Genomic DNA, 25,178 nt, shown 5'->3' with positions numbered 1-25,178 from the left:
TGTCATATGGTATCACTTATACATGGAATCTAAAATATGATACCGTGAACTTATTTACAAAACAAAAACAGAGCCAGACATAGAAAACAAACTCATGGTTAACAAAGGGGAAGGGATAGATTAGGAGTTTGGGATTAGCAGATACACACTACTCTATATAAACTAGATAAACAACAGGTCCTACTGTATAGCACGGGGAACTATATTCAATATCTTGTAATAAACTATAATGGAAAAGAATATGAAAACGAATATATATATGTATATATTATCTGAATCACTCTGCTGTACACATGAAACTAACACAACATTGTAAATTAATTATACTTCCATAAAAAATAAATAAATTTTTAAAAAAGAAAGGGAAATCTCCCGTATTTCCATTCTGGTTCTTTTAGAGCTACAGTAAATCTTCCTTGCTTCAGACATAAAGTGATGTAAGCGTGCGTGTGATCTGGGAGAAGCTGCCTTCTCTCAGCCTCAGTTTGCTCATCTGTAAAAGGGAAGCAGCCACAACGTCACTTATCTGCTGTCGCGAGGATGACGGGGAACAAAGCTCACGCAGGGGCGGCGGAGCGCGGTCTCGGGGAGGGCGGCCCTGACAGCGGAGGTCGCTTACAGCTGCTCATGGCTCCTCCCCCAATGGATAGAAAGACAAACACCAACAGCAACCAGCACCCGGCGCCACCTCATTTCTTCGGAGGCTGTTACCGGGTCACCGTAGGGGTGTTTAGGAGACACAGTCTCGGGGAAGAACAATCAGCGTGCACCCCGCCAGGAGCACACCCAAGGGCACGGCTACAACTGGGAGAGCGTCTCTGTGGCCATCTGAGCTCTCCATCCTTCAGCCTCATGGAAGCTGCAGAACAACCTTGCCGGTTGATAGCACTTGTTCTTCCATTTCCCAGATGAGAAAACGGAGGTTCCAGTATCTTTGAACATTTTCCTGAGGGCAGCCAGAGAGTCAGCGGCAGGACGGGACCCAACGCCCCCGCAGCTGCCGACTAGAGAGACTCCTTCCTCCCTTCCCTGACCTCGACCCGGCTCAGCCTGCTCTAATCCCTGGGGTATTCTGGATGGGACCCCTGCATCGAATCCCCCGCCATCCTCTGAGGCAGTTGTCCTCAGGCAGGCAGTGTAGACTCGGGTCCCGGCAGCCTTGCCGGCTGGTTTGCACCACTGGCTGTGGAGTTCCAGGGCTGCCACGCTTCCACGAGCTGTTCCAGGGGACGACCACGTGACGTCCCCCCAGAACCTGGGGCTCCCCTGAAGACACGTGGGCCGACGTTTAGCTAAGCGGCCCAGGGAACGTTCTGGCTGAACACGTGAGGATTTCCCACCCTCTGGGAGCCAATCACCATCTTCTCAATGGGGGAAGTATGTGCAAGGGTGGGACAGTTTTAAGCCCCTGAATGTCTTTATCACTTGTCACTTGATTCCCCTTGAAATGGCTCCAGTGAAAATCCAACACATACATTTATAATGAAATAAGTAGGCGCTACCTAATGTTTTGAGAGTAAATTTACACAAGTTAAAGAAACACATTCAGAAAACACACATAAAGATTTCCAGGCACCCAGATATCAGATCCATTAGTACACGTTAGTACAGAAGTCCAAACGGGATTTGTAGTTTCAGACGTAAGACAGGCGTTTAACACACATTTTGAATGTCCCTTTTGCCACCCTCTCAGGCCCTATATGCACACGATGTGATCCCTCGTGTGACTTTGAATGAGGCTGTTTACTGCTGACAATGCAACACTTTTATATTCTTGGTCAACTGTATGCTTTTGAATTGGATAATTTAAAAATTAAGTGTCAGTTGTCAGCCTTGGGTAAATAAAAATTAATGTATACGAACTACTTTAGATTAGTAAAATAACACTGTGACAGAATTTTTGAAAAATAAAGTATATCAAGGTACTCATTCATAAGTCCATTCTTTTGACAAATACATGTCGGTACCTATAATCTCACGGAGTAGAATTGTATATTCTTAAACGCCTCCTTAGAATTAGAATTAGAAGCTGGGAAATATAGTAAAGAAAGGACAAAAAATGCTCATTTGAGCATGTTAATTTGCTGCCACGGATTAAAATAAACCATGACAGGTAACGTTTTACACATTCAAGAAAAATATTCGATTATTCAGTTGAACAGTTTAGGTAATAATGAGTGAGCTCATTGTTAGTTACAGGCTGTATCATCTATCATTTTCTACATGTAGGTCAGACAAACATTATATACGAATGAAAATTTGAATTTTAACTTAGCAATGTAATTCTGTCAAAGTGTATACAGCTTCAAAAAGCAGATGAATCAACAGAGAGATTTCGAAACATCCCAAGATTTGTTTCAATAAAAGTGATCAAAGATAAATTTTAAAGTAAAAAATGAAATGATTACTTAACATCTTTAGGTGTCTGACGGCCTGACTACTCTATTTTTATTTTTTAATTGAGTCCAGGCAGGAACATTCTTTTGGGTTTAAAAGCCTGTCATCGATTTCTTTCACCATGTGTCTAATGCTGTGAAAATCCCTGGAGATTTTCAAGTGGCTTCCTGATTCTAGGGAGAGAGATTAAAAGGCACTTGTGTTTTAATCCATTTCCTGAGTTAGTCTGGACTCTGCTTATGTCTTGGGGATCAGATGAGTTGGTGAGACTCACCCTGAAAATAATGGGGGTGACAGAAAGCAGCGGCTCTGTGACGTGCCTTCTCTCCTGAGTCTATTGATACCGATGTGAGACTTTGCGCCACCAAGAAAAGGTTAATTACACTATTTAAGATGGAAGGAGCCATGCATATAATACATTTTAGGGAGATTTCTATGAAAGTTGTACTAAACCAATAGTAGTGATACTTAAGGGACACGTTTCTCTTCCCTGTTAGAGCGGAATGAGAACCACGGCAGAGGCAGGTGAAAACCGTACTTTCCCAGATATATGCGGTATATATATGCGGGATTGAGTTAATCTCATTGGGACCCTTTCTGAAGAAATGGCTCAAAGCCCTGGTCAGAAGGGTGTGAGCTGGGCAGATGGGGAGAGGCTGCAGCTGCTGACCCTGCTGGCCAGGTGAACTGTGCCCAAAACCTCGTAGATGATTTATCCTGATTGCGTGAGAAGGGCCGCATTCCAGACGGCTTTGTCCAATAGCATAGCCCGGAGCCAAGTTTAAATGACCTAAACTTCTGAAATATCTAAACATCTCAGCTCCACTTAAACATCAGTTCCTCCGCATTTGAGCTGCATTGCAACTGCTCAATAGTCACGAACAGCCAATGGGGACAGTACTGGACAGAGGCCAGAGAACATTCTCATTGCTGGACGGTGCTGGTCTAGAGGTTTTCTCCAGGCAAAGTTGAATCAGTATGAGCAGCCCCCATCTGTTCAACAGATGACATAAAGCAGAGGACATCGGTCATAAGGACTTCCCTTTAGGTCTTCAAAGTGTTGGGTTAGCAAATCTACTGAAGGAGAATTTGGAGAAACACATCTTATTGGAGGTAAACTAACTTGAATGGGATGAAATACACTGCTGCTCAGTCTCTACTTCCACGTGGCTCTGAGTAATCTCAAATGTGAATACATCGTTACTTTAAATGCATGCCCAGTTATCCCTCCACACCTGGAATTCTGGACACATTTCTGAATTCAGTCCTTACAAGTCATTTGCAAGCCAAATAGGAAATTTAAAAATTAGCATTCTGTCATATAAATACGTAATCAAGATAAAATATTTTTCGAAAGTCAGGCATCGCCGTTCTATTTGAATGTAACAGCGACACTTAAATTCACTGCACTCTTAATTAGAACTTCAAAGATAACAGCATAAAAGGAATTACAGTCATCAAGCCCATGAATGTCTAATGAGAGTTTGGATATTGGAGAAAACCAAACCAAAGACAAAGATTCGACATAAAAGATTAAAGCTATTTTGACACTTTAATTAATGTCAGTCTCAAAACATAAGTGTAAATCAAACAGGACACAGAAGTCTTATCCCACCAGCGTGCACACAGTGATTTCCCTAAAGTTACAAAAACTTGTCTGGGTCCCCCAAGTTCTGGGGCAACATTGATGGGCTGGTGGCACAGACATCTACCTCGGATGTGTTAATTAGCAAGAAATTATAGTCTAACCAGCATCTAACATCTTGCAGACAGTAAAATGAAGTGATGACAGCTGTTTCACGGTTTGAGACACTTCCTGTTTTCATTTTAAATATTTAAAACTCACTTTGCACAAGAAGAACTTGGATTTTCTGAAAAAAAAACTGAGAATGAGCCAACTTTTAAGGATGTGAAGAATCAGATAAGTTTCTAAGTACAGAATTCTGAGTGTTCAAGGGCCCAGGCAGTAAACAAAATGATAACACAACAGGGAATTGATTATAATGACCGTAAGCGCTGAGCTTACAGAGATCAGATAACAAGACAAAACGATGAAAACGTACGGGCAGCAGAGGGTGTCTCTCCCCGCCCCCCGCCCAAATCAAGTGTCCAGTGTGACACAACTGTGTCCCGCATCTTTTGAGAATGGGAGGCTTTCAACTTAGATGAAAAAATTTTTTGAAAAGAATGATTTATTTCAGTGGAAAAGCTGACAGACCCATCACAGGGACACAACTGGGTGACTTGGGTCAATCTGTTCGTGGAGAATTTGCAGATCAAGTAGTGGAAGGCGCTGTCCTGTCCTCACAAGCAATATGTGGGCTGCTCTTTGTTTCACTTGGGACGTTTAATCGTGAATAAAGTCTACATTAAAGTTGTGCCAGAATTGTATTTTTACCACCAAGATGTGGGAGGGGGTCATTCTTGGGTGGGGTTTTGTTTGATGGTGAAATCATCGATTTTCATGTCTGCTCATGGCAAATAAGGAGTATGTAGCTGTGACCCACTGGAGTTAAAGTATCCAGAGTTACTACACTACTGTCTCTTGACTCAAGGAAAGAAAACGACCTTCCAATGAAAAAATAAATAAAATGATAAAGCTGATGCTACTTGCAAGGGTAAAATCAACCCATAACTTCTGAGCTATTGACACCTACTGATGCTCAGCGTCTAACGAATGCATCCTAAATATTGTCTACTTCTCCCGGAAAGTTCCATAAGGTTGGAAGACCCCCCAAACCTCTCATACGGACAACATAGTCACAATCTCCAGGTGACTGCAGTAGAAACAGACACACAGTCATCGATCCTGACGCACAGGACAAGCGCCAGAGGCACCTTCCGTGTGTGCCGTGTTGAGATCAAGCAGTCAGCTGTGCCAATAAATCAGAGCTCCCGGCTGGGGGCTTCCCGGTGACCTTTCTGGGCCTGCTTGAGTCAGTAACCACTAACAGTTTGAGCACGAACAGCTCGTGCGGCCAGGACGCTGGCGGCCACTAGGGGCGTGGGATGGGGTGTAGCGGCTCTGCCTGGACGCAGTGAGACCCTGGCCCTATCCTGGCACCGCCGTCAGCGGCCATGGGGCTGCAGGTCCCGCTCACCTTCTGCAAAGGATGGATCCAACTCCCTTACAAAGCTCGCAGACCCAGCACAAGGACAAATACTGTGCAAACACAATGTGTCTGTGAACTCCTGCTTCGTCCTGGCCATGGAACTATATCTGCTCTGAATTCCCCATTAATAATGGGACCCTGAAAACCAGGGGCCTCTAACAGCGTGAAGGGCTCACTGCAGCCTCCGATCTCCAGGAAATCGTGTCCCTCCCTGGCCTGCAGGAGAGGGTGCATTGAGAGGAGAGGTTGGCATGGGGACTGCACAGTGAGTCATCCCCGAGCGGGGCCCTGAGATAAAACAGGGAGGAGATGAGACATGGACCAAAGTGGCCATTTACTGTGCTTTTCAGACACTGCTGGCAACGTGTCGGTCTGCCAGCTGCCTGCCATTCCTGGGCTCCACCTCCCATCATATTCTTTATTAAAAAGAAAACCTGGCCCTGACACCTGGAGCTGGAAAACAGATGACGCAGAGTCTGTAATGAAGTACAAAGAGGTTCTAAATGAGTCCCCACAAAGGGCTGGTTTGCTGATCCATGCGTCCCTGCATGTTTGCTGGCGACTGCAGTGTGCTGTCAACGTCACATGAAAAGTTTTATTCTCTGCTCTAAACTCGTAACATCAATCACAGAGTGAAAACCACCTGCACTGGGAACAGCGTTACCACCTGAGGGCAGCTCAGAGAGAAAAACATCCCTTACTAATTAACCCGTTTGTTCATTAAAAACTCAGCAACTATTTCTTCAATGTTTAGCACATTCCAGGCCATGGGGACCCAAGAGTGAGGAAATCCTGGCTTTCCTGGTCTTTTGTCCCGGGAGAGGAGACGCTGAGCCAGACGCATCATTAAAACACACAGGATGCTCGAGGTGACAGACTCCAAGTGCAACTTCATGACATGTTTGTGAAAAGTACCACGATGTGTGTAAAACCCAATTGACTTTTCTAGTTTAATATTCAGTTAGCACCAGGTTCATGGAATTATTTTCTTAAAGGAGAGAGAGAAACACAAACATCTCTAAATTCCACACCTGCATGTTAATGAATGCATGACTAGAAAAAACGCCAACTTAACTGAAGGGAAAAGAGGAATCATTCAAATGGGGCTTCAGAAAAGGAACTCCCTGATCTCCAGTCACGGGCAGGGCCTCTAAGTGCCTGGAGTGTGGGCGGGGCTTGCCGTGGGCGTCCACACCCGCAGGACAGCATCCATCTTTCTTCTCCCTAACCTTTCAGATTTGGCTCTGATGAGCACAAATCCAGACTGAGAGTAGAAACAGAAGCTTTTCTGCAGCCTGGAAGGCGCCCAGTCAATCAGGCATTTTCCTGCGTCTAACTCTCAGTGGGGAGAAGACTCCACCTGCCCCGGTGGTTCTGCGGATTCGCGCAGTGAACAAAGACATCAGGGCTGCGTGTGAGGCGTCTGGTGGCCGAGCACTGCAGGCAGGAGCTGAAGGGCCACGCAGACCACCCTCGGGAGGGATGGAGGTCCAGTTGCCCACAGCTGCCTCTGTGGCCTCCACCCTCTGGGCACACTGGGGCTTTGGGCCTCCCTGACGATGGAGCTGACGCCTGACTGAGGACCAGGACAGCTGGGGTCGCTGATCAAGAGCTGAGCTGAGCTGAGCTGGAAGACGCTCTCGGCTTGACGCTGAGGACCCTGGACTCCCAGGGGACTTTCCCGCTGCTGTGACAGGTCTCGCTCATTTCTGCCAGCCTCAGAGCTGCCCACTGAACACATGGAACCTAGCGGGTTCCCCGTTTCAGCCACGCAGGACACCTGTCCATCCTATTGGCTTCAGCACCTGGACCTTGGGTTGTAGGTTTGAGAGAGTGAACGGGTTTCTCTGTTAGCACTGCTCCCCAGATGCTTGCCGTGTGATGCCAGAATTATGCTGATGGGGATTTTCTTGGCGGAAGTAGGCGTGGAGACCTAGACTTGGAGCAATAGCAATGGAGCCTGTATCTGTCCTTTCCCAAGTACCTCTGCTTCAGAGACTCTGTCCCCATGCTCCTGTCATCTACATACAAGGGATGCAGATGTAGGCTCCGAGCATCCCTTGAGAAGCACACGGCACCTGCCTCTTCAATAACCCCAAGTGCCAAAGTAACTCATTTCCTTTTGCCACCGTCTGCCACCTAGTACAAGCCTTTCAGAAAATTCCCTCACCGTGACAACTAAGCCTCAGTCTGCAGGAAAGAGTATGTGGGAGGAGACTTCTCTGTCCTACGGTTAGGATCTAAGTCCATGCCGTAAATATTCGGAAGAGAAGAGAACTTTGAGCATTTCGTGAATCATAGCCCACTGTGTAATAACTCACCATAGGGATCAAATGTTAACTACCAAGTATTAGCAGAGAAAATTTGAGCACGGTGACTATCTATTTGCAGAGTGTCCAGAGCTTCTAAATCTATTGCAAATTCTGTTTCCCTTCATTTCATGAAGCATCTCTTTAGTACTTTAGAGACATTAGACAAAATAAAAATCTGTGGATTTGATTCCGTTGATTGTGTGACTGATCAAAATGGCAGTGCAGGAAAGACCTGCTATAAACCCATAAACCGATAAAGAAAACACCAACTGTCCATTAGAGAAAGCGATCACAGCACACACAGACAATTTAAAGAACTGGAAAGGTGGCCTTGCCCCCTATTTGCCGTATGGGTTTTTCTCCAGGAATTCAGCAGACCTACACCTGTTCATGCCAGAAACGAGCACTGTTCCTTAGCTGGCGAACCTTTCCCTTCTTATGTCTTACACTCATGGTAACACTGGATACGATCAATCAGTTCATTCTTCCTTATCCCTCTCCTTCTTGGCTTCCAAAAAGTAATAAACCGATAAACAGAAGTATAAATGTTCTTTACGATAAATCCGCTGGGAATTTCAAAGCTCTCCCATTATTTGTGTTTAAAAAGCACAGCATGGCTCTGCATCTTAGTGGCTATGTTAGGATGAAATAAATCCAATGTAATTACTTATTTTATAAAGGAATGCTTTACACATATGAATATGTGTTTCCTATGGTCCATAGAACTATTTCCTTACAATGTTTCACTGCCACCTATCTGTCATCTGAAAGGAATCCAGGCAGATATAACCCAAATCCCTAAAGCCATAAACCAAGCCCACCATGTATATGTGGGTACCATTCTACTTTTCTTGGCTTCTGAAAAGGGGTTGAAAGATTAACCTCAACCTCATTCAATCTCTTCCTCCAAACCTGGGAATGTTAAAATGGCCTAAACGAATTGTTTTGGCCTAACACCTCTACTGAAAATAAATGATAACCAGGCAGCACTAACGATAAGGTCGAGTTTTGAACAGCTCCAGTATCTTTGTAAAGGCAAAAGGAAGTTAGCGGTGGAACTTTTTCATCACTTAAAAAATATTTTGAGCTATCTGTATTTGGCTTTTGGACATCCTCAATGTTAGAGAAAGGCAGTTCCCTCCAATTCAGTTTCTATGCCTGAATAATTCTTACCTTTTCAGGGAATCAACATCAAAATTGGAAGGATCACCTGAAATGATGTTGCAATTAGTGGGCCACTAAGGACCTCTTTTCAGAAGTTCTCAGATGTCATCTGAGGAGTAATTAACAGGCACGGGTTGCTGCCATTCTGGGAAAACCTCTGCACTTGACCTACATCGCAGGATAAAACTTCGGGATATTATTTGTATGTTTTTTCCCACAATCCTTCCCGTTGCAAGCAGCTCTGGGGTCCCTCTCTGCAAAGATTTTGTTGGGGGAAGGTAACTCCAGCTTAACCTTGTCTTGACTTTGGTAAAAACCTAGACTCAACAGAGGTTGCCCAGGGGTCAGCGGGGAGAGGGCAGAGAGCAGAGTTCTGCAGAGAATGGCGGCAGGAGGAGAACCTGTGCGTCTCTGAGAAGCTGAGTCCTGACCATGCAGTGGAGGCCCAAGAACCCTGAGGCTACGCGGAAGGGACACGGATACCTTAGGGCAGCGGGTGTCCGTGACCGGGGGCCTCCAGATGCCTTGATGCTACATGGGAGTCCTGGCCTTGTAATGCCCTGGGTTCACCCCAAAATGACCAAGGCAGGAGGGGTGGGACACTCAGAATTGGTATTGAACTGATTTAAAGAAAAATAAACTACTGTTTATTCTTGCACAGCTAAGTTGCAGGTGATCCACTCACATGTCACACTGAATATCTGATAAAGAAGTTGGTGGGTACCATGAGTTGGTACCGTCCAAAGAAAAACATCGAGAGAAAAAGCGGAACGGGAGGTCTGAGCGAAGGGCTTAGCAGAGGGGGAGTTTAAATACTGAATTTTAAATATTAAGTGAGTGCAAACTGTTAGTGTAAATAGATTTAAATATTTCATACACTGTAAATTCTCAAGTCAACCATTCTTACATTCAACAAATATTTACCGAGTCCTGTACAGCCCAGGTGTACAGAGCAGGAGACGGGGCACATCGAAACTCAGCTGCAGCAAATCCCAAAGTGCCCAAGCGTGGTCCTGACCTTGGCTAATACTAGGGAATACAGTAACCAAAGATCAACGACGCCCCAGAACCATGGGTTTGTGCACTGTCTTGGGCGGGAGGTGACAGCCTGTGAGTAACAGCCTTGCTTAGTAGTGACAGTGGCATTTGTGATCTCCAGCTGCTTTCACCAGAGCCTGGTGGGGTAAGACTGGTCACGTAGCTGCAGGTGCCCGTGTGGCCAGCGCACCACGAAAGACCCCACCCCGAGCACACCTTGGGCCTCCTCGCCCTGCGGTGTTTGCACACATGCTGCTGCTGCTATCAGAAGGCATGTTCTGTGTGACCAGCAGTGAGAGGACAAAGAAACCCTGGGCCTCTCTGGATGCATACCGTCCCCCTGTTGTGTACTGTGTCCTTTGATGCAAACTGAACACTCGTGGGTGGTAAACTCCAGCCCCTGCTCTAGAAGTTTCTGATACAGTGTTTAACAGCCCCTAAAGGTGCCTGCTCTCGTGGCAGTGGAGGAAAGACAGTCAACAGTAAGAGTTAAAATAATTTCTGATATCGATTATCTATAAGGAAACCCAATACTGCAAATACTGAAAACTGCGCAAATCGAGCAGAGAAATCCTACTGTGACACCTGCCGCTGGGCTGTGACCCGTCAGCGCTCGGTCAGGCCGACACCCTCCTTCTCAAGACAACGTTTTAGATTCAAAAACGAAAATGCAGAGGATTAAAAAGTTACATAAAATATAATCATCAAAATGTTAAAAATGTTTGTCATATGGTCCTGTCCATTAATGCAGTACATGATGAGATCCGGCAACGGGACTAATAACTACTGTAATTTCAAAGCCTGAGGAGCGTAAACGGTGTTTTCAAGATCCCTGCAGGAATTGTAGGGCGACTCTGAACTGACACTCCCGCGCTCTGAGTCAGACGCGCTGCTAACGTGAGCGTGTTCCGTAGCATTTCTCACCCAGGGCGTTGTGAGTTACAGTTAGACGTCAGAAAAAATAGAGATCCGCTTTTTATCCCAGCTCAGTTCATGTGGCCCCGAATTCCTGGATATATTAGGGACCCCAGGGGCCCATGGATTCCAGGTTGGGGACCTCAATTCTGGAGCCCGTGGCCTCTGTGGGGAGACTGTTGCCAGCTTCCTTGTTACAGTTTCCTGCAGGGCGTCAGCTGCAGACCCGCCAGGTGAGGATGGGAACCTTCTCCCTGGAACTACATGCCCTTAACCCAGCAGTCAGGATGAGCTCCGGGCCCTGCAGCTCTGTTTCTGCTGAGTCCTGGGCCCTCCCTCAGCCAGTTGACTGTCTCTTGGTTGCTTCTGATGCTGGGCCTCTCACTCCCTCCTTTATGGTGATGGACACTGGCTTCCCTGGCTGCCACCCTCGGTTCTCTTCCTGGACCAGAATTTCACTTGCCCTCCGGCTCAGGCACGCTGACGGCCCTGGTTCACAAGTCACCCATCCAGTGCCAACCCAGTCCCGGCAGCGGGGACACTCTCAGGGACTCACCTGAACCGCCGAATGGGACTTCTTTTCTCTGATGTCCCCGGGCCCCAGGGGAGGGTGTGGCCCCCAGAAGGTAGCATTTGCTGCCTTGGGTGTGAGCCTGGGCCACGCATGTCCACAGGGAGCACACTGTCCTGTAGGCCAGCTCCCTGGACGTGCCTAAAACCTGTCACGTGATTGTTGGTAACCGCCGGCTTTCTGAAACGAATAGTGTTTTCATACTTTTAGATCTACCTGATTGATCATTTTCAAACGTAGCTTATCGACATCTGTGAAAACACCTTTCATCTTAATGAACCCTCCCCCTGCCCCGTCCCCCCAGCCACAAGGACAGAAGATTCTGATCCATCTCGTTAAAGTCCAGGTTTTTGCCAGAGAGAGAGAAGGCCTGCTGGTGAAAATTCTCTGTGTAAATACTCTGACCGTTTAAAATACAGAACCTGAAGAAATATTCTTTGGAGATACCGTATTAGTCACGTCTGTCCAGAGAAACAGACCAAGAGAATGTATCCATACATAGAGAAAGAGGTTTATTGTGAGGAATCGGCTCATGTGACTATGGGGGCTGTCAGGACCGGAGGTCTGGGGGGCCTGTCAGCCAGCTGGGAGAGACAGCTGATGGGTAAGTTAAAGTCCGAAGGCCGGCAGGCCCAAGACCCAGGAAAAGCTGATGTTTCAGTTCAAGTTCTAAGGTAGGAAAAAGCAGATTTCCTACAGTCGGGCAGGGGGAATCCTCTCCTACTCCGGGGAAGGTCAGCTTTTTGTTCTGTTCGGGCCTTCAACTGATTGGGCACGGCCCACCCACATTAGGGAGGGCAATCTGCTTCACTCAGTCTATTCACTCAAAAGTTAACTTGTCAAAGAAACACCCTCACGGAAACACCCGGAATAACGTTTGACTAAACATGCAAGCCTGGCAAGTGGACACATAAGCTTAACCATCACCGGTATCACACATAGAATTTTCCAACGTTCCTCAGTTGGAAACGCCTTAGTCCTCGACCACTAGTCCAAAGCAAACATCAACCAACCACTAGCAAACAGAATGGGAAAGACAGTGATAGCATAAGACAAACAGGCTTCAGGCAGTCTCCTCTTCCCTTTCTGAACGATGCTTCAAAGGATCATTTTTCTTAAAGGCGAATTCTCCAGAAAATAGAAATACCTAACAGGAAACCATTCTGTGTAAGTCCAAATACACCACATTACATTGTCAAAGTGTTTCTTGGAAACCATAAGCAAAGAAGAAAAATCTGAAGTTGCAAAAGTAACAAGTGCCTTATATTTTTTAGTGCATTTTAAAGATAATGTATGGAAAATTATTAAGTCCAGATAATCAATAAACTCTGTGTACATACGGGACTTTATGGACACATTTCTCTGATTTCCAATGTTAATTCTTTTCTACCTCATCACAAGGAAAGAAAACTAGATCCTGACGGTGAGTGATTTGATTGAAAAGCATTGCTACACTCTTTCTTCCTGAGAGCAAAATTATTTTCTTTTCGAAGTTCTTAGAATATTTTATAATTTTGTGAATTTAAATAACTTGCTTTAATTTAACGCTTTTTTAACTAACATATTGTAAGAAATAAAAGTCATAGTATCGATGCTTTCTAAACATATTTATGAGAGGATGTAAGTATACGCAAATAGTGAATATAATTTGCTACCGTAGCCTAAATGTCTTGCCATCTCATATCTCTATATCTTTAAAAGGGAAGTACATTTTTTTAATTTTTAATTTTTTTGTGGCCAAGCTCACGGCTTGTGGGATCTTAGTTCCCCGACCAGGCATTGAACCCGGGCCCTCGGCAGTGAAAGTGTGGAGTCCTAACCACTGGACTGCCAGGGAATTCCCAGTACATTTTAAACATAAATGAAAGTTAGGATTTTTTTGTTTTAGTAAATATGTACTTTTGTTGGAATGCATCTGATAGGGGGATAGGAGGGAAGGAATTAGATGAAGAGCAAATCAGCGAAGGCTTCCTGGAGGAAATGATTCCTGGGTTGACTCTGAAAGTATAGCTAAGAATTAGGCAAAAAAAAAAAAAAAAAAATCCGAAAAAGCAAATTCTGGTCTCAGCAAATAGGATATGCCAAAGCCCAGAAGTGAGAGACTGTGAGGAGGGGTGAGTGCCAGGCGAGGGGGTGAGAGGGCAGCTGGGGGGCCGGGCCGGGTCATCCAGGTCACACACTGAGTGCAGACACTGTCGCCTCGGCTCATGGAAACCATGAAACCATGGGGGTACCAGGTGGGCAGTGCTGGACCAGGATGAATTTTCAGAAAGTTGGGTGGAGGGTGGGTGAGAAGGCACTTAGGGGACCAGCTGGAGGGCTAAGCAGAGCTCCAGGTAAGCACGGCCAGGTGCGCAGCAAAGAGGGGGACGCAGGTGCAGGGGGCGGGCTGCCTGGGAGGCCTGAGGGGTCGGCCCCACAGCGCTTGGATCTCTGCAGGATCCTAAAATCTAGCTGAATGATTCATTCATCCATCCGTTTCTTTATGCAAGCATGAATTCATTTATTGAATCACTGATTATTCAGGGCGTAGGATGTTAAATGTTAAATCTGACTGGTTCACTTCTCCACAAGTTAAACAGTTATTTCTTATAGTGACTGATCACTCCTGCTGTCGTGATGGCCCCATGGAATCCCCAAGGGTCCTGGCTCGAGGAAGGAAGGAGGGTGGGAGTTGGAGGGGACGTCACGGGGGAACAGGCTGGAGTCACGTGGCCAGAGCTTAGGAAGGTGCCTGACTGCACACGATGGAGACTGTCTTGGGAACTGGAAATCATGATGTGTGCTTCAGGGACAAGGTACCATAGAAACAAACAACCAAATAAAACAAGGTTTATGGCTGTTTCCTCTGTCATGCTTTGAATGGATTTTCCCTTCCTTGTAACGACTTCTGGAATCAGTTCTGACATATGTTGAGACAATTTTTGACCCAGAGGAAAATCAGTATAATCTAATTTTATAGAATTTTCCTCCATGATATCAATAACCTTCTCTCCCTAGGAAAATCAGATGAAATGCATATTGAGACAAGTAAATCTATCTGATAAATCATTTCACAGATGAGAAAGAAACCATGTGTGAAATGAAAGTAGATGTTTTCAAAGCCACTTCATTTAGCGAGAGGACCCTAATCAGTAAGTGGGTTTTTTCGTAACAAGAGAAATAGTGGGATGGAGATACGCCCACGGTTGCAGGTCCCAGGGCTGAGCAGTGGATTCTGGTCCTATTTCAGCTCCCTGGAGATTAGATCGCAAGCGTCTGTTTCAGCTGAATCACCACCGCCTTGAAGAGTTGAGGGAAAAACCGGTGAACTCAAGCCCCCCCAAACAAGCAAAACATTTACTAGCAGCATGAACCTGGCAGGGCTGAAAATAGAATGCCTAGCATCAGAAGATCTACAAACAACAAACGCTGGAGAGGGTGTGGAGGAAAGGGAACCCTCTTGCACTGTTGGTGGGAATGTAGATTGACACAGCCACTATGGAGAACAGTATGGAGGTTCCTTAAAAAACTAAAAATAGAGCAACCACATGACCCAGCAATCCCACTACGGGGTATATACCCTGAGAAAACCATAATTCAAAAAGACACATGCGCCCCCCAATGTTCATTGCAGCATGATTTGCAATAGCCAGGTCATGGAAGCAACCTAAATGCCCATTGACAGACGAATGGATAAAGAAGATGTGGTACATATATACAATGGAATATTACTCAGCCATAAAAAGGAACGAAATTGGGTCATTTGTAGAGACGTGGATGGACCTAGAGTCTGTCATACAGAGTGAAGTAAGTCAGAAAGCGAAAAATAAATACCATATATTAACGCATATATGTGGAATCTAGAAAAATGGTACAGATGAATCAGTTTGCAAGGCAGAAATAGAGACACAGATGTAGAGAACAAATGTATGGACACCAAGGGGGGAAAGTGGCAGGGGTATGGTGGTGGTGGGATGAATTGGGAGATTGGGATTGACATGTATACACTAATATGTATAAAATAGATAACTAATAAGAACCTGCTGTATAAAAAAATTTAAAAAATAAAGAAAATAGAATGCCTAGTACATATCCTAAAGCTCTTAATGAGGCTTTCATGCATATGGTTGGTATTCAATTATTATTAGAAGAATATTAATACTACATGTTTGCATTCATATAGGTGAGACAACAAAAGAACACCAATTTTCATGTTTCAAGCTCAAAAAGAAACATTTAAATAAATCTTATTCTTCAAAATAATCACCGGGAATGTCTTTGCAAATAATGTTTTTTGGGAATTATTTTCAAAAGCTAATTTTAGAAGTATAAAAGAAAATCAATGTGTCAGAATAATCTCTCTCTCTCTCCACACATACGCACACGTCAACCAAGGATAGCTATTAAATGTTATACGATCTTCCAAGCAGTATTTTAACACAAAACCATTGAAACCCTGTTTTTGCCTCTCTGACAGGAGACTCTGAATCTAACTGGAAGTTCAGCTTTAATAGAAAGTGGGCATTTACATTCTGCTCACTTGCATGCTTTTGTTTTTCTACGTTTTTCCAGACAGAGGTTTCTCATTTCTTTGGTATTTTTCACAGTCTTATTAAGTAGGCTACTGTTGCATGCCATCTCAATTCTATTTAGGAAAGAAATATAAATATTCAGTTTACAATGCTTAGAGTAAAACAGGGAAGGGAGGAATTAAGGATTCATCTGCACCTACATTTCTTCAAAAAGGCAACTTGTAATTCGATATCTCAATTATTTCAAGGCAACTCGATATTTCTCCTAAGGTTTTCCATCTCTTCTCTTACTTCCCAGACCATTCCCTACCTCTGGAAGGCACGCCTGCTCTCTGGCTCTACCACAGTCTTGAGGAAACTGTGACTCCATTACTAGGCCAAGATCCAGGAGAAACTTTGAAGAGAAGCATTATGGGTTTTTTTTTTGGTGCATACATGTTGGGAATACAAAAATGTACTTGGTAAAATGATATGTACATAAATCAGAATTGTAGTCTGAGCTCTGCACTGGTTCTTGTATTACCTCTATGAAACCTGTTTTATTTTTATTCTCCCTGGAATGACAGCTCTATAAACAATAAAGTCATTTCCCACTAGGTAATTATTGTTTCAAAGCATTTCTGAAGGCCAGGAGAGCTTAATTGTCACTTGCTCACAGGAGACACTCAGCGAATACGGGTGACTATATCAGTAATTACCCCTTAAGTGTGTTTTTATAAACTGCAAGGACGGTAAGGCTCGTTGCTTCCCTAAGTTTGCTCATTTTCCACATTTTTTTCCACCCCTACGAGGGGCGGTCCCCGACTTCATGGACAACAGGGTCCCCAAGGGGTGCAGTCCTGCCACCCGCAAGCCCCTGACAGCCCCGCGTGGCTCCCGCAGGGCCGGGCTTCCTGAACAGCACCCGCGGTGACTCCCGGCGTTTCTTCGGAAGGAAGGCCCGGGGCTCAGCCGTCGGAGGGCATCGCCACCTCCACCCCGGGCCACAGGACAACATAAAAAGGTCACCGAGGCCCACAGCACTCTGCTCACTAATCCTCGGGCTGACTAATCGTTACTCAGAGCTACCACTTCTCTTGGACACCACGGACAGCCGAGAATCTGACAAGCTAACCTGCCCAAGGTCTTAGAGGGATGATGGAGTGGGTTTGAATCTGGTTCGCCGTGCGTCCCACCTACAGGTGCTGCGTGGGGCAGCAGAGGTTTACGGCAGCGGCCTGAGGCCTGCACTTGTCATTACCCGCAGTCGCCCCAAAGTCGCGCTCACTGTCTTGGCTTCAGACACACCCAGCTCCGTCCGTGGCGTGGTGACATGGGCCCTCCCCCGCTCTGGTCCCCAGTGCTGTCACCTGAGCCGGCTTCTCTCCAGTCCTTCCCAGAACTGCCCCTGTTCCCCCTACCCCACACGACCGCAGGTCCAGATCTCACGCTCTTCGCATCACTGATGTGCCTGGGCTGCTCGGCTCAGCCTTTCTATACGGCTCGGCGACTCTGATGCTGACTGTTTTAGGGGTGTCCCAGGCCATGCTTATTCACTGTGTTGTATAAATAACCATAGTGCAGTGATATTTAGTTTAGGTGGTAAATTTTCAAAGGGGTGGACGTGGTTTTCCCTAAGAACTGAAGGAAACTGTGACCTTGAACCTGCACAGCCCCGAGACGAGTGAATTTACATTAACAATCGATTTGCTCTGCGGCACTGAATCGTGGTTATGGATTTCCTCACCAGGCCACAGAGACTCAGGCTGTACCCGCGCCGAAGGACCCTAGGAGTCATCGCACGTCAGCTGAGGCTTTCCTGCGATCTGTTAATCTTTGGTATTTGAAACACAATCACCATCCAAATTTTCCTATATAAAACTTTATGAAGACTCTCCTTGAGGACTGTAAAGTGCCCTGACAAGCAACAGATTTCATCCTAAGAAGAAAGGTTATCTATGAAAGAAATGTTTCGACACACCATTGCAAACAGGACCATGTCCCAAGCGTAACTGGGAAGTGTCCAAACATTTGCAGGGTGACTTACACCCACTCCTCGCAGGACAGAGGTAGCACATGCCTGTACGTGTCCCCGGAAGGTCAGAGGGTGTGCCTTACCTGCCGAGGGTCTAGCAGTTGAGCTGACGTCAGAGGGAATCACCATGGGGATACGTTCATCGTCTTGGGAGTAACCAGCTTGAATGGCTCGGAGGTAACTGTGACTCCGCGTGCGGAAGCCTCCCGGGAGGTCCAGGGCGTCCATGGCCTGAGACTCCACTTCACTGAAGACGGATTCACACACCGACTCGAGCTGCCCATTGACGTCCGCCTCGCTCATCTGCAACGACCGACAGCCCGGGTGACGGCGAGACCCAGCCAAGGTCATCACGGCCACGTCGCAGAAGAAAAGAGAGCACAGGTCACCCCCACCTTCACTTACCATCTTCCATTTTCAGCATAATTAATGTGAAATCAGCACTGGGAATCGTTACGCTTGGGAAACAGCTTATTGTGTTATTTCTTACAAAACACTAAGGAAAACCGCCAACTCCCAAGATGTCCTTGAAAGTCTGTGGACCCCGAGGCAGAACTTTAAAGCATGGCTGGTAGTTACTACCAGCGCAAGAGAGACGGGGAGCTTAAGAGTTTCGCACGCTGTTCACAACGTTAGTCTTCCCTCTTTCTCCGTTTCCAGGTGATGCCTTCGCATCCTGGACTGTTTACAGCTCAGACAACCCCAGGCGTGGAGGCCGTACCCGCGACACTCATGGAAACGGCTCAAGCTATCTCAGCTGCTTCCTCTCAGCGTCCTGGAAACTAGCGCCCAGCTCGGCAATGTGCTCACATCCTTGTCCCAGGAGAGCAGCACAGGCCCGTGTCCGGGACGGTGCCGCTGGGTACACACAGCACGGGTATCACCTAAACTCCGGCGATGCCGTTTCCTTCCTTCAGTCTGGGATGGTAGTGCCTGTGCTTTGTTTGATGGTTCCGCAGGTAAAGTCATTATTTTCAAGCCTGAGATTTAATTTCCAGGTAGAGAGTCACCCTGGGAACCTAAACGTTCCAACTGTATTTCAAAAAGAAATGATCAGGCTTTGGCTAGCGGAGGGGTCGTAGGAGGTGTGCACGCGGTGGCCCGACCGTCGGTGAGCTGAGGGCCTGTGTGTGTGCAGCTGATGGCGGGACACGCCTTCTGAGGTTTCTAGGTGGTAACACTTCGTGTGTTTCCCAGGAGCCAAGTCTAGAGGTTTTAAATGGAAACCCAACAAAGTGACATAGAACACTAAGGAAAGGTTAAAGAGCACGGGGTGGGGGAGGGATGGGAATTTTAAGAACGAAAAGCCCCAGTTGGGCAGGTGACGTGCAGCTGCTCCCAGGTCCAGGGTTCGTGGGCAGAGGCGGGGGTGGGCCTGGGTGGCTGGTGTTCGCCCCGTGGTTGGAGGGGACTTGGATGGACGGCCCCGCCCTCACTGCTCCTGTATTTAGGGCCCACCCCCCGGGGGGCACGTACATGTTAACACGGAAGCGTGTGTGGGGATGCTTGCGGTGACCCTGACACGGGAGGGCTGAGGCTCTGGGGGGCGTGGGAAGGTGTGAGTGGAATCAGGGCTCAGGCAGAGGCCACAGACGGGGCTCGTGGAGGGGCCTGGAAACCTGGGCTGGTCTCCCTGCGCAGGCAGACTCTGCCCTCCGACCCCCTCTGCTCCCCAGCACCCAGTCACTCCTCCCAGCCGTGTCCTTACAGCTGCCACGACCTGGTCACCGTCTCAGCCCAGCACGTCCATTAGTCATTCATTCCACTGCTTGAAATGTCACCCACAACTTCCTGAACACCCCCGGTTATGTTGACAGGTAAATAAAAAAGTATTGTTTTAAACACCAAATTAATCCTTTTCCTCTAATTGTTCACAGAGTAAAAGCAGGTAAAAGCATCAGATTTCCCCTTCAATAGGGAAGACACCTTCTGCCCACCTCTAACTGCAGACTTGGGTATGTGTCCTGGCTTCTACCTGAGATGCTCTATTCAGGAGCTAGAATAATGGCTCCTTTCCTTTCACTGGACAAATCCCAATGAGAACAGCCCATGGAGGAAGGCGCTGAGGGGGATTTAAAGGTGGGACTGCTGGCCCGAAGCACAGGGTAAGAAAGAGCATCTTCAGGTTGTTCAGTCAGAAAAGACCAGAGAAAAATTAATGGGCGACTGCATCACCCGAATGGTCTGAGGGTGTCTGACGTCGGAAAGAGACACACAAATTCAGGGCAAAGACAAATGACGACACCCCACCACGATCGCCTTGGGCGCCTAGTGAGGGAAATGCATCTGAAACACTCGCACTGGTCTGAAATATGACATTTTCTGGAGTACAACTTCCTTTCAATCTAAGTTTTCCCTTATGTGGAATTATATCAAAAAGGCTCAGATTGTGTTATGTCATTTACGTCAAAGATCCACATTAGACAACCTGAAAAAGCCAGAAACAGTCATGCTGCCAGCGTCCATCAGCTCCAGGACGCAGGATTTCGGTGGATCCCTCCCTTTCTGCAAACCCGCCTGCGCCCAGGAGCTTCTCCATCGGGAAGAGACACTATCAACCTTGCACGTGCATTCCACAAACGAGTGATGGACATTTCCGTGAGGACCGTTCGGCCACTGCTTCCAGCTATAAAACTGATCAGTGAGGTTCTAGAAATGAAGGGGACTTTTTTTTCACCCAAACAAGTAGTTGAGAAGGATCTCAAACTGGTCTAGACAGGAATTGAAATGACCTGTTCTCTGAGAGCTGATTCGTTCACTAGCTTGAGGGAGACTTGGAAAAGTGGGTGTTTTGCTTGGCAACTCAAACCACAGCTCGGGCCCGCTGGAAATGTCCCAGGAGGACGTTAAGCCAGTGTGGTAAATAACCAGTGTGGGCTGAAGCAACCAATTTCTTTTGTGAACTATAAACGCAGAAAAGCACTTAAAGTGCTTCTGGAGAATGTGGGCACCGAGAAACCAAAGAAGAGAAAATTGGGAAGATGGTGAGAAAGGTGACTGTCCCGCTGGTAGCAGAGAGGTCGACACACAGCTGGGGGCGGGCTCCTCGGGCGTCAGGATGGATGACAATTCCAGAGCAAGCATGATGGTGAGGGTATGGGGGCCCTGGGACCGTGCACACAGCTGCTAGGGGTGAAAAATGGGGCAGCCGCTGTGACAAACCATATAGAGTTTCCTCAGAAGGTTGAAACTAGAACTCCTGTCTGATGCAGCAATGCCACTTTAGGGTATACGTGCACGAGAACTGAAAGCAGGGACGTGAACAGACACTTGTACACCCGTGTTCACAGCCGTGTTACTCACAGTAGCCAAGAGGGGGAAGCAACCCAAGTGTCTGTTGATGGACAAAACACAATGTGGTCCATTCACACAATGGAACATAATTCAACCTTAAAAAGGAAGCAAATTCTGAAACAGGCTACCGCATGGATGGACCTGGGGGAAAGTGAAATAAACTAGACACAGAAGGACACATACTGTATGAGTCACTCATGGGTCCCTGGAGGACTCAGATCCACAGAGACAGAAAGTAGACAGTGGGGCAGGGGCTGGGGGAGGGGAAAGGGGAGTCAGTGTTCAGTGGGGACAGTGTCAGTTTGGGAAGATGAGAAAGTTCTGCAGATGATGGTGGTGTTTCCCCAACAATGTGAATGTACTTGATGCCACTGAACTGGACACTGAAGAGCGGTTAAGATGGTAAATTTTATGTTATGTATATTTTACCATAATTTTTTTTAAAAAAGGATGCATGACAGAGAGGAGCTACGATCACACGGAAACAGCTTTTCAAAGATGAGAAAAAGATAAGAGACGACGGCAGGACCTGACACGGAGGAAGACAAACGTCCTTCCTTCAGTGAGTGAGGATGCAGGGGGCCCCCCTGCCCCCGTGCGGGTCTCGTGACATCCCCCCGCCCCGGCACCCGTCCTGATGTGCAACAAAGCATCCGCCGCAGCCCTGAGCCTCCCGGGTTCCTGGGAAAAGGGAGCATCGGCAGAATTATCCGAATGGTGGACGAGCAGAAACAAAGTAAACGCAGACTGTCTAGGGACCGTGACCTCAGGAGATTCGGTCAGGCGGAGCCTCAGCACAGATGCCGCCCCAGGGGCAACAGGAGCAGCTCAGAGCCTCCCTCACGCCCTCGGCCTCGGGACCTTTTTTTTTTTTTTTTTGGCGGTACACGGGCCTCTCACTGCTGTGGCCTCTCCCGTTGCGGAGCACAGGCTCCGGACGCGCAGGCTCAGCGGCCATGGCTCACGGGCCCAGCTGCTCCGCGGCATGTGGGATCCTCCCGGACCGGGGCACGAACCCATGTCTCCTGCACCGGCAGGCGGACTCCCAACCACTGCGCCACCAGGGAAGCCCCTCGGGACCGTTTTGTCTTCCCGCCCAGGGAGTGGGCGTAGCTGTCCCGTCCCCAGAGCTTGCCCGCTCCCATGACAATGGCCACATTGTGAATCCCAGGGCGAGACTGAAAATATTCCATCGCACTAGCCATACGTTGGGTCATAGGCACACTGAGAAGCAGGCAGCGGCGTGTACGAAGCGGCGACTAGGATGTGAGGGGTGAGGAGGGCCGAGTCCAGTGGGGAAGAGGGAGAAGATCTGTAGGGACGCGGCGAGGCCCCCCGGCAGGTCCTCCTCTTCTATCTGGGGCCTCCGTCTCACTCAAGCAGTAAGAGCCAAGGGGAAGGTTTGGACACACCTGCCACCTGGCATCTTCAAAGCATAAGGGAGGGTGTGACCTTGCCGGCTTTCCTGGAGCTGAGAGGGTGTCTGTCCCCAGAAACACCAGCAAACTTGGGCAGCTGGCGCTGGGAGACCCTGCGTGTCCCCTCGGGGTGGGACCCAGACCCTCCACATGGGGGGCGTGACGCAGGGAAGGAGGCTGCTCAGCACAGAGGGGACGGAGGGGACGGAGGCCAAGACGGCCAGCTAGTCAGCCACCCCGGCTCAGAGCAGGTGGGAGAAAGAATGACAGAGCCATAAATGCAGCCCCTGCCCCCCGCAATTAACCTTATAATGTTCCCGGGGGTGCAACCAGGCCAGGATGACTCCAGGCTGGAATGTGCGTCTGCTCGCGGCCCGAGGCCCTGGCAGGGGCCGACTCAGGGCGGGGTGGGAGGGCGGAGGGACCCCACCTGGCTGACGCAGCTGGCCTGGCTGAGGGTGCTGACGGCCCGCATGTAGCTCTGGTTCCGGGAGCGGAATTTCGGGGAGCTGTAGTTGGCAGAGGGGTCCAGGCTGTGGCCGGCAGGCCCGTCACTGGCAGCTTGCAGGTAGCTCTGGCTACAGGAAAGACACGGAGAGAAGAGAAGAGGCTTCCGTGAGCATCGCCGCAGGGCCTGTGCGAGCATCGCCCGGAGGCTGTTACCAAACTTCGTCCTGCGGTGGACACACCTTTGCCGCACGTAAACATGCCCGACAGACACTCGCACAGACGCGATTTCCTCCAAAGCAATAGGGGAGCCTATGTGCAAAGTTGCTTTGAAGCCTGACTTTTCATGATCAGGTAGTGACGTTAGGATCGCTCCACATAGAATAAAAAAGGGCTGAAAGCACAGGTAACTCACACACCACAAGAGCGAATTGGGGCCAAAAAACCACGAGAGTCTCATAAAAATCATGGTACACACTCAGAAAAATAAAAGAAACAAAAATCGAAGGCTTGCCTTCAGTTTTAACGTATGAGAAGTTGTGCAGATCACGCAATACAGGCAGAGAGCAGACTGAGAAATCACATCCGTATTTTGTTATCATAATGATCATTTTCTCCCAAACAGCTTTAAAAATCTATTTCCTCTGGGATCCCTTCTCGTTATTTTGCAAAATGTCAGACGTACGGGAAAACCTTGAGGGTGTCTGGTATGTAGAAGGTGCGGCTTAGCTTACGTTTCTGACTAACCGAACTCCTTTCAGGTTTTGGTGACAGACTTTCCACAATATAGTAGGAATTCCTCTTATTTGACCCCAACCTGGAATAATGTGGACACAGATAATGAGTTTATTCTTCCTTCGTATTGCAGATCACAATGGGAACATGAAATAGGATCAGGGCACAGGCCTGTGTATAAAGATGTGTATAAATGTCAGGTTGCTAATTCTGACTCTGTATTCGGCTGAAGAAGGTTCCCTTGTTTTTCACAGTAAATTCTTGATGTAAATTGTTTTCTCTGTGCCTTACTTCTTTAGAAATGGGGCAGAAGAGAAAAAAATGGGCTCAATGAAAAGTTCTGATTAAGCAAAGCCCATTTCTTATAAAGTCATTACTTTGGGTAAAATTAATAATATGTATTTTTAGATATTAATAGAATACAATTTATATCATAACTTATAATAATAATAATTTTTGTTTTAAAACCAGGTGTATAACATATTCCAGCTCCTACCTTCCTTCTCTCTACTCAAAACAAAAAAACAAAGGAAAAAAAAAGAAAAGAAAGGAAAGGGAATGGGAGAGAAGTGAGTGTGGAGCCAGTGCTGACCTTGGCTCGTAAAGGGTGCAAGCCCCGCCCACGTCCTCGTCAGCCCCGCTGCTCCGGGCCGGGGTCTGCACCAGCACGGCTGCGGGTCCCTTTGCGCCTCCGTGGGCCCGCAGCTGGAAGGGTGTGCGACCACCCACAGCGCCCACGGCCGCCACGTGGGGCGCAGGCTAGCTTGGACGTGACCTCGTCAGCCTCACCTGCACTGTGTTTAGTCCAAGGTCACCTGCAGGGGCCTAAGCATCGCGGCCTCGGTGGTGTGTGTGGAGGTGTGCTGCCCGGACCCTCAGGCTCTCGGCCTCATGTTTGTGTTTGCAAAAATGAAACCTTTCTGGGTTCCCCTCTTCTTCTGTTTCCTTGAATCGCTGACCTCACGCTACGATTTCTACCTGTTAGCACTTTTAGCTTCCTTCCTTCCGATAGAAGAGCTTTCCCTGCTGATTAACACCGCTCTTCACCGTTTCAACATTCTCAAATTGAAGTTCTGAGAATCTTTAAGAGAAGGGCTGTGTCTTCTTGATCTCTGTATCCAGATTTCCAGCCCACAGCCTGGCGCCGTGAGCCGGGGGCTGACTCAGAACTACAGCAAATGCCCCTTCGGTGGTGGCTGGGTGGGACCCACACACGATTCCATGTATTTGTGAGTCTACGTTTCAA

General features: G+C 47.6%; 1 protein-coding gene across 1 annotated transcript in view; it reads right to left on the bottom strand.

Annotated features, from left to right (window-relative positions):
• Positions 1-25,178, bottom strand: part of DLGAP2 (DLG associated protein 2) — a 718,648-nt gene that overhangs the window by 30,629 nt on the left and 662,841 nt on the right. Inside the window, exons 8-9 of the mRNA XM_079909047.1 lie at positions 23,181-23,328; positions 18,122-18,341 (exon numbers count right to left, since the gene is read on the bottom strand). Of these exons, the coding sequence (XP_079765173.1) occupies positions 18,122-18,341; positions 23,181-23,328 (368 nt within the window). The remainder of the gene's footprint in view (positions 1-18,121; positions 18,342-23,180; positions 23,329-25,178) is intronic.

This window comes from Stenella coeruleoalba (genome assembly GCF_951394435.1).
Source record: "Stenella coeruleoalba genome assembly, chromosome: 21".
NCBI classification, from domain to species: Eukaryota; Metazoa; Chordata; class Mammalia; order Artiodactyla; family Delphinidae; genus Stenella; species Stenella coeruleoalba.
Note: the sequence above shows the minus strand (reverse complement) of the source record. Positions and strands in the feature narration are given on the sequence as shown.